This window comes from Aethalodelphis obliquidens, unplaced genomic scaffold, assembly GCF_003676395.1.
Source record: "Aethalodelphis obliquidens isolate GAN/ISIS:26980383/991018 unplaced genomic scaffold, ASM367639v1 scaffold21, whole genome shotgun sequence".
In the NCBI taxonomy this organism is placed as follows: Eukaryota; Metazoa; Chordata; class Mammalia; order Artiodactyla; family Delphinidae; genus Aethalodelphis; species Aethalodelphis obliquidens.
Window position 1 is genome coordinate 15,387,659 of NW_020837965.1, and position 9,311 is coordinate 15,396,969.

At 49.4% G+C, this 9,311-nt stretch overlaps 1 protein-coding gene across 11 annotated transcripts in view; it reads right to left on the reverse strand.

Annotated features, from left to right (window-relative positions):
- The window catches only part of TTC7B (tetratricopeptide repeat domain 7B), a 237,889-nt gene that overhangs the window by 134,259 nt on the left and 94,319 nt on the right, over window positions 1-9,311 (reverse strand). The window contains exon 1 of one of the 11 annotated variants that reach the window (XM_027120329.1): window positions 8,151-8,295. The exons of the other annotated variants lie outside the window; for them this stretch is intronic. Within the exon in view, the coding sequence (XP_026976130.1) occupies window positions 8,151-8,179 (29 nt within the window). The 5' untranslated portion in view covers window positions 8,180-8,295. Of the gene's footprint in view, window positions 1-8,150; window positions 8,296-9,311 lie in introns of those variants that run through there. 11 annotated transcript variants of the gene reach the window in all.

A 9,311-nucleotide genomic window follows, 5' to 3' on the forward strand; every position in this document is an offset into this window, starting at 1 on the left:
AATCAAACTGAAGGTGGGTTCTGTATGCTACGAGCACTCACAAGGGCTATCAATTCGTGTCTTATACCTAACGTGACATCCCAGGACGCTGATTCACAAGAACAGCCCCAGAACTTGAAGGTAATGGTTTATTGGCACAGATACGTCAATACTCCCATATTCCTCTCACCCACACATATCAGATGATACCAGATCAGAAGCTTTACGGTGGCATGAAAAGAGAGGCTTGCGCTTGGCAGTCCAGGCAGCACTAAAGGAGACGTGAATAAAAATTAGGTAACAGGCCCTGGGACATGCAGTCTACGCTGCTGCTTTCCCCTTCATCTGCTTTTATGGGATCTGTGCTCACAGGCACCAGAGTACACTTGCTTTGGACTGAAGCTCGGTTCTGTTAAGTAACATGGTGGGGAGAAAACAGCTACAGCTGAAAAAGGGGACGGGCAGGGCAGAGCAGTCTCATTTTATTCCAGAATCGCAGAGTAAGCTCCTACTATGTACGAAAAGAATGGCGTTTTGAACTGTGTGAAATAAGGTGGGACTGGGACAATATAGCTGGAGACCCAGGTTTAAAGGGCTGTTTTGGCAGGGTGGAAATTAAGCCTTCAGTAGGCAGTATCAAATCTATATGTTATAAGTCAGGGAAGGCTATCAGATGGGAATTGGCCATTTGGAATGCCTCCCAGGCCCTCTTTGCAGAGTGAGATACCTATCCAGTTACGCAAGCACAGAATTGTCTAGCTATAAGTGATCTGACACAACCTGGTCCACTGGGACACAGAAGAGAAACGGCTTGCTCAGCCCTCCACACCCAGTGAGAGGGAGACCTGGGACCTTTCGACCCAACCTCTCACCTTCCTGACAAAAGAAATGTGAGCCCTCATGCTGAAGTGCAGCTCTCGAAGAAAGAACAAAATATGCATACGAGAAAGGTCTGTGTTTTACATCATTAATATGAAAATTAATATATATACATAATACAAGTCGGATGCGCTCCAGTGCTCCCAGCTAACGAGATTCTCCTAGGAACTGGTTCAAAACTGGAAAGAAAATCTGCTGGCCCAGGTGAAGCAGCCTGGTGTCCAAGGGTGAGGCCTCAGCTGCCCTAAATGAGAACCGACGGGTAGAGAAATTCAATTCCCCTCTGAGGCCGAGGTGTGGTTTCTCCCGTGCAGGACCGAGGCCCTCTGGTGGCGACTGCAGGAAGTCCCCGTGACCGAGAGGACGCCGCGCAGGAGGCCAAACCGGTAGCAGCTGAGGGCGTATTCCTGACGCATTGACACTGCCTTTGAGGCAAATTCAAGTTTTTCTCAAGCTGCTTCCAGTTTACTTCTGGGAAGAGCTTAGGATTCAGAACCAAGTTCTTCCTGAAGCTGGGAGGAATCCTGCTTGTCAACAGCAGATCTGCAGTAACCGCAGAATGTCTCAGAAGGCCTCCGGCTGTGCTGGTCGAACGGCACCGTCAGGACAACCATGAGGCTGCCTGTCCACCCACGGGGCAGGAGGGAGGGGGACTGGAGGGGAGAGATCACCCAGCTTAAATATCAGAAAAGGAAATAAATATCCTAAGCGCAAAGACATCCAATTCTCAGCAACTCTTATACCATCCATACATGTTTTTAGTCACATAATTTTATTCAAGCAATCACTTCCACTGTTGCCATGACAGCAGAAAAAAAATTTTTAAGCTAGATGGATAATCATGATAGAAAGGAACAAAAAAAGGAATTACTTGCAAGAATTACATTCTAAAGGCTATGAAATACCCCAATTTGAGGGAAATAAACAAAAGCCACATGATTGTTTTCATGTCTCTAAACTCTTAGTTTATTCTTAAAATGTGGAGACCCATGAACTACCTGGAATGAACCGCTGCTTAAAAACTCCACTCCAAAATGAACAGAAGAGAGACAAGGAGTTGCCCCGGTTTTGAGCGTTTCCACAGACCCTCGACATTAGGTCATTTGTTCCATTTCAACACCTTTGACTTAGAGAGTGCAATGATGTCAAAATCCATTATGGTAAACTATTCTTAAAAGGAAGGTTCTGGCCAGCATTCAAGCAGCAGGCACTGGCAAGCTGTCAGAACTTGGGGTTCACCTCCTGCACCTCGCTTCCTGAGCTGGGTGCGCTTCCCTCCACGTGGAACGGTTCCCAACTGCTAAGCTCTTACCACGGAGAAAGGGCCTACAAGTCCCTCGAGCACCAGCTGGTTGTTCAGCCCGACAGGCAGGCGAAACCTGCCAACATCACCGACAGTCCCCAGCCCATCAGGGAGAGCCCAGGCCAGCGTCCTCAGCCTTGCTCTCGTGCAAACCCAGGCAAAGGAAAGCCCACCCACGGTTCACGGGCACACATTCTAATCCCCCCCTTGACATACTTCCTTTTTTTCTTCTCTCCTCCCTTTTCCATCAGGTTTCATCCTCCTCCCCCTGAGCCACCTCCTTCCAGGTCTCGTGTGCTGGTCCTCAGGTCACTGCAGAAGCATGACTTCCTGAGGACACCCGGGGAGGGCACTGACTGGCCAGCACTCGGCCTCCCTCTTGACCCTTTGGGCCTTGAAAGCAGCACTTCTGAAGGCTGGTCTCTGAAATGTACATTCTGATGTACAAACCTACAATCAAACCAAGGGGGAAACGTACATGGGAAGGAAGCCAGAGTTCCCAAATCCAAATCCAAATGGAAAACCGAGGCTGGGAGAAACTCGGAGACTGGAGAACTATTTCACCTGGTGATGGGCAGCTATTTCAACTGCAAGCTCAATATATTTTATTTTTATATTTTTTATGTTCACTTCTTGGGAGCAGGGTGGAAAAATACAATTCTTCCCTTAACCTGTCCTTCCATATTCTCTTCTAACCTCAGAGTTTGGCCCAGGCCACCAATGCACTCAAATTCAACCTCAACTGTCATTGTCATCGCAAACTCAACGTTCTGATGTGAATAAAATACTGGATGTCAAATTCCTGGGTAACAAGGGAAAGGTACCACTGCCAGCGTAGGTTCAGTATTTTTTCTCCTTCTCTGTGGTGGAGAACTTTATAACTAAAGATCAATTTTAGAACAAGTCAACACAGTAGATGTCTTAGAGCTAAGAAATCGTTTGGCTTTTTCCATGTTCTTTCATACCAACTGGCGCTTCTGAATCTCTTAAGCAGTAGGTTATTTCAATAATTACTGAGCACTGTTACATATCGGGTTCCAGTCTCATCCCTGAGGATACACTGGTGAACACAGGACAGCACCAGGAAGCTTGGATGGCTTCACATCCCCCATTAGAACATAAGCGCCTTGAGGACCAAGATCTTTGTTTTGCTCACTGCCATATCCCAAGCCCCTCAAACAGAGCTGGCATCCAGAAAGTGCTCAATAAATGTGTTGAATGAATGAAATTCAGAACTACCATGAGCTGAGTGAACCATGACCCCGAGGGGATGCATTTTCTACCTGTTTCTTACCCCCTTCGTTCTCACCGCACACGGACTGGCAGGCAGCACAGCAAGCTCCCTTTAAACAGAACACGTCTCATACATCCTCAGTCGTGTTTGTAGCATGGGTGCCTGGGAGAGCAGGGACACGCCTGTAGCAAGCAACGTACCCAGGCATGCCCAGCCTGCCAGCTTCTAGAGGGTTGTGTGGATAATGAGGATTTCGAGACTTTTGAAAAAACCTTTCAGACAGTTCAGGGAAACCTTGCTGCCCAGGTGCCTTTCCACATGCTCCTCTCTCTCTTTAAAGAGTCCTAAGTCATCCTTCAAGACCCAGGTCAAAGGCCAGCTTTGAGAACCTTTTGTGAGCTTCCCCAGGAAGACACGACACTGCCTCCTGGTGTTGCCAACAAGTTTGTACATTTTTTTTTTTTTTTTTTTTTAATTTTTGGCTGCGTTGGGTCTTCGTTGCTGCACGTGGGCTTTCTCTAGTTGGGGCAGGAGGGGGCTACTCTTCGTTGCGGTGCGGTGGCTTCTCTTGTTGCGGAGCATGGGCTCTAGGTGCACGGGCTTCAGTAGCTGTGGCACGTGGGCTCAGCAGTTGTGGCATGCTGGCTCAGTAGTTGTGGCACACTGGCTCAGTAGTCATGGCTTGCGGCCTCTAGAGCGTGGGCTCAGTAGTTGTGGCGCACGGGCTTAGTTGCTCTGCGGCATGTGGCATCTTCCCGGACCAGGGCTCAAACCTGTGCCCTCTGCACTGGCAGGTGGATTTGCAACCACTGCGCCACCAGGGAAGTCCAAGTTTGTACCTATTTTGAGTGTAGACAGCACTAAACCTGTGCTTTTCCTTTGTATTTATGTCTGCAGTCATCTTGAGAGCACAGGCCCTCTTGTACTCACCTCTTCTTGTCCCAACTGCCTCACAGAGCCAACCAGGTACCCAGTGACCCTCAGCAAGCTTTTTGTGGGGTGAGGGCAAGCTTACACTCTGAAATCCCCTTCCCCATCTCCTGGCTGAAAAGCATGTTTGTGATCACAAAGAGGACAACTGAAGAGATCCTTCTCACACCAGGAGATCCACCCTGTCAGTGTCTGGACACTGTCAGCACTTACAACCCTAGAAAAACACAAAGGGATACCATGTATCCCTAGGTCAATTTCTCTTTGTTCTCAGGCTTGGGAATTGCTTCCCCTTCATTTATACAACCCTTAGTACCATCTATGTGGAAAGAGTCTGGAATCGAAACCAGAACTCCAGATCCGGAAAGTGGGAGAAGAAAAAGACATCCTTCACAGTACGGAAGGCCACTTCTGGCCGGCTGTCAGGGAGCTGTTTTTCCCAGAATGGATTCCAGCTTCTCCCTCTGTGCACACCCTTTGCCTCAGATCCAGTGACATGCATTTGTGAAGACAGATGGCTTGCTGTAGTCAAGGGCCAGGGATCAAACCCACAACCTTGGCCTCATTAGCAAAGGACTCTCTCTGATCACTGGAGCGAGCCAGCTGCAACCTAGATATAGCAATGGAGGGTGTGACAACCGTGCACGCCGGGACCTGAACAAGCGGGCGAAGCTTCCGTTAGTCTCATTTCAAACCTAATGAGAGTCATACTAGGCTTAACAACATTTTTTGGACCACCCTGGCAACGAGGGCTTCCTCGTGACAAAAGCAGAGCAGACCAGGCATCCTAGTCAGCTGGCCAGGCAGCCACAGCACAGGGAGCAGCTGGGTCCCGGCAGCAGAGACACAGGTGGACGAGGCACAGGGAGCCCTGCGGGGCCCGGCCTGCTCACGCCTGTGACATGTGACAGCCAGACAAACTGTCCTGCCTGTGATGTATGACAGCCGGACAAACTGCCGTAGGGGCTCAGACGGAAGGACTACGCACCCTCCTACCCATTCTCTCCCCTCATCCCGACCCCGAGGCTCTGGGGAAACACGGGATACGGAAAGGCCTGCTCCTCTCCCATCCTCCTTCCTTTCAAGCTTTGGAAATGAGTCAAAGGATATCAATCCTCATTCAAACAATACACAGCGAGTGTCCACTGCGCATGAGGAGAGGACCCCGGGGACGCAATGCTGGGCTCGCCAACAAACGCGCTTCCTCCCGCAGACCTGGATCGTAACGAGGCTCAACTTGACCCGAGAGGCCTCACAGTACCTGACGCAGAGCTGGACTCCTCGATCTGACAGCACTTTTAACAAACGAACCAGAGCGCGTCTAACACGTGAGGCTCGCTCTTCAGGGCACCCACCTGGAAATCCATGTACGCATCTAATCTACGTCCTCAAACCGAGGCAAAATAGAACGCGGACTCTGGAGTCAGTCTGGGCTCAGACCCAAGCTCTTCCACTTAACTAGTTGTTGACCTTGGGCAAGTGCTTGCCTCGGTTTCCTCATCTGTAAAATGGTGAGAACACATGTACCCACCTCATAGACTGGCTGTAGGAATTAAATGAGTTCATACACGGAGTAAGTGCTTTTTAAGCACTCGCCATGATTATCACTATCATCCTCAAAACTCTGCCATTGGTCAAAACGGTTCTGGAATTCTGGAATCTACCTTCCAGTCAATGCACAGACATGAAAGTCTGTTTTACTTCTTTGGAGTCATTTAATTTTGAAGAAAAAAAAAAGATATTCCCCAGTCTGATTCATTCATTCACTCTGCTATTTACTGAAAGCCTACCATGCTCACAATGACAGAAGACACGACTGATGTCAGGTGGAAGAGTGAAAAGCTCTTTCCTGGGGCCCTGTGGTCACTCTCGCAGGAAAGGATGGCGACATCGCTTAGGAGTGCTGGTGCCCGTGGGGAGGAGCAGAGAGTCTCCGCCAAAGGCCACCGGGCAAGGGTCAGAGCCCAACAACACAGATGAGGCAGAGGAACCAAGGCTGTTAGCAGTTGAGTCCTTCTTGTTCTGGCTCAGCTAATACAGGTTTGCTCTGAATCAATCAACAGGGGCCAGTCCAAACTCAAAAATGTGAGCTTGGGTGGCTGAGCCACTAGAGGTAGTTTAGTGGCTCAAAGTAGTGGTCCAGGAGGTTTAGCCACTAAAGTTCTAGGAGAGCCTGATACAAAGCTGACAAGAGAAAAGCTCAGCACCGACATCGTTCACTTCCACAGAGGGAAGTGTTTGCTCGAGAGCAGCCCGAGGTGGGAGACACACACACGTGTAGCACGAGGAGTGCAAGAGAGGCCAGGGCTCCAAGGCCTGCTTCCAAGAAGGACATAGCTTATTACGTGGAACCCTGATACGCACCAGGCCAATCTAATACTCATTTAAAATGTCAGTAATAAAGCAGAAGGAAAACAATCTAGGAGGTAGAACTGGTCTGCTAACAATATGGCTTCAAACATTCATGAATTCTAAGCAGCAGGGTCACATAGTTAGGAGGACTTCTGACCATCCTGTTCATCCAGTCACTTGGGCTGTGGAGAGGGGGAAAGGCAGAGAGGACATCAAGGTGGGGGGGGCAGTCCTTCCAGATGGACCACAGTACTTAAGCTGAAGGTTCAATACAAGGATAAGAGGACAGTGTTCACTTCCATTCCAATAGCGGGAAACAGAACTGCATTTCCAAAACAACCTCTGGGGACAATATTTCAAAAGCTATGACAAGTGAGAAAAAATCCAAGGGACTCAGTTTAAAAATAACATATATAGGACTTTAGGGACTTCCCTGGTGGCGCAGTGCTTAAGAATCCGCCTGCCAATGCAGGGGACATGGGTTCAAGCCAGGAAGATCCCACATGCCACGGAGCAGCTAAGCCCGTGCTCCGCAACTACTGAGTCTGCGCTCTAGAGCCCGAGAGCCACAACTACTGAGCCCGTGTGCCTAGAGCCCCTGCTCCACAACAAGAGAAGCCACCGCAATGAGAAGCCTGCGCACCGCAATGAACAGTAGTCCCCAATCGCCACAACTGGAGAAAGCCTGCACTCAGCCATGAAGACCCAACGAAGCCAAAAATAAAATAATAAAATTAAAAAAAAATATATATATATATATATATATAGGCCTTTAAATGTCCAGGAGTCACGGGTCCAAACGCCTTCAGGAGCCAAGCAGGCAAGAGATGGGGGTGAGGAGAACTGAGTGGGGACGGGGAATGGCAGCAACTCTGAAGGCAGCGCTCAGGCCAGGTCAGCCCGAGGGTCCCATTCAAAACCAGACCAGGCACCCTTGGAGGGGAAAGGAGGACCTTGGCCATGAAGCAGGCACATAAAAGCCTCCGGGAATTTTCTCGGGGAAAACAAAGCAGTGTTGCCCAGTTTGAGGCAGCATGGTGCCGCTTGGAATCCTCACAGGTTCTTGTGAGTCAGGCTGGGAAAGATTAGTAAGTTGGGGATAGAAAAGAAGGAGAGGGCAAAGGTTGAGAGTGATCATGAGACGAGGAACAGAGACTGGAATGTGAGACATCTGGAAACAAGGCGAAGGGAAACAGTACCAGGCGCTGGGCCTCCACGGGAGGGTAAGAGCCCGGGAAACAGGCTTCACCTTGCTGTACCTGCCTCCCCATCTGTAAAATGGGACTAATACCTGCTCCTGAGGCCTGGATAAGATGACGCCTGTAAAGTCGCTGGCCCAGCGCTCAAAATCATGTAATCCTCCCATTCCCCACCCTCCCCTAACCCTCGCACCACCCACCACCTGGTCCTCCGTTCCACACATAAACTGTTATCGGGTAAAAGCCAAAGACAGACACTGGTACGTTTGTGTACCTCTGGTTTAGCAGAAGATACTGCAACATCAGGACTGGTTTCCATCGTATACTATGGTCAAAATTTTTTTCTCAACTGACAGGTATTTAGTATCTTCTGTAGTTTTATACACGAAGAAACAAAGGCTCAGAGAAATTATGTAACGTGCCCGTGATCATCACACAGCCCACAGACAGAAGAGCTGGTATTTGAACCCAGGCCCAGTCTGACTCCAGTGCCCAGAAAAGTTGATGATCCCTGTCATGCAGAAGCCTGCAAACAGTCTGGAAACTGTGACTAACTCCCATGACACAAAAGCAAAAGCACGACAGGGCAGAAGAGAAGCAAGGAAGGCTGGGAACAGCGAGGGCCAGGCCAAATTCCTACCGGGACACACTTGGCTCTGAAGAAGGGCTGTGATTCATGGCCCCTGCCAGTGGCGGCAGACAACAAAGGGACAGCAGAGCATTTCTGCCGCGTGGGCTAACCTTCACGGCAGAAAGAGAACTCTGAACTGGACCAGGATGGACAAGGAGACTAACACTGACGAAATGATGGTAATATAAAAACGGGTCTGTCCACAATTCGTTAGGACAAGCTTCTACATCAGATGCTTTCATCATATGCCTCACAGAGTGGCCCTTCCCAGTCAGAATTCACATCCAATCACTCAGATGGTGAGCTCAACTGTACCTTTGCACCATCTATAGGAAAGAGGCTTTGTTAATAAGCACATGAGCAGGGCAAACATGATCTGTGGGGAGAATATTGAATTTGCTCAGCAGAATAAGCTATTTTCAAGCCCTTCTAAGCCATCCAGAAGAGCGGACATTTACTAATAGACCCCTGACAAGATAATTACAAATGAGTCCTCTCTCTCATCAAGAAAGCCTCCCTAAGACTTTCGGCTGCTGGGAACTTCCCTGGTGGCGCAGTGGTTGGGACTCCACGTTCCCAATGCAAGGGGCCTGGGTTCGATCCCTGGTCAGGGAACCCGTGCATGGATCCCACATGCATGCCGCATCTAGGAGTTAGCATGCTGCAACTGAGGAGCTGGCGAGCCTCAACTAAGGAGCCCACGAGCTGCAACTAAGACAACAGCGCAGCCAAATAAACAAATAAAATAATTTTTTTTTTCTTTTTTTTTTTGTGGTACGCGGGCCTCTCACTGTCGTGGCCTCT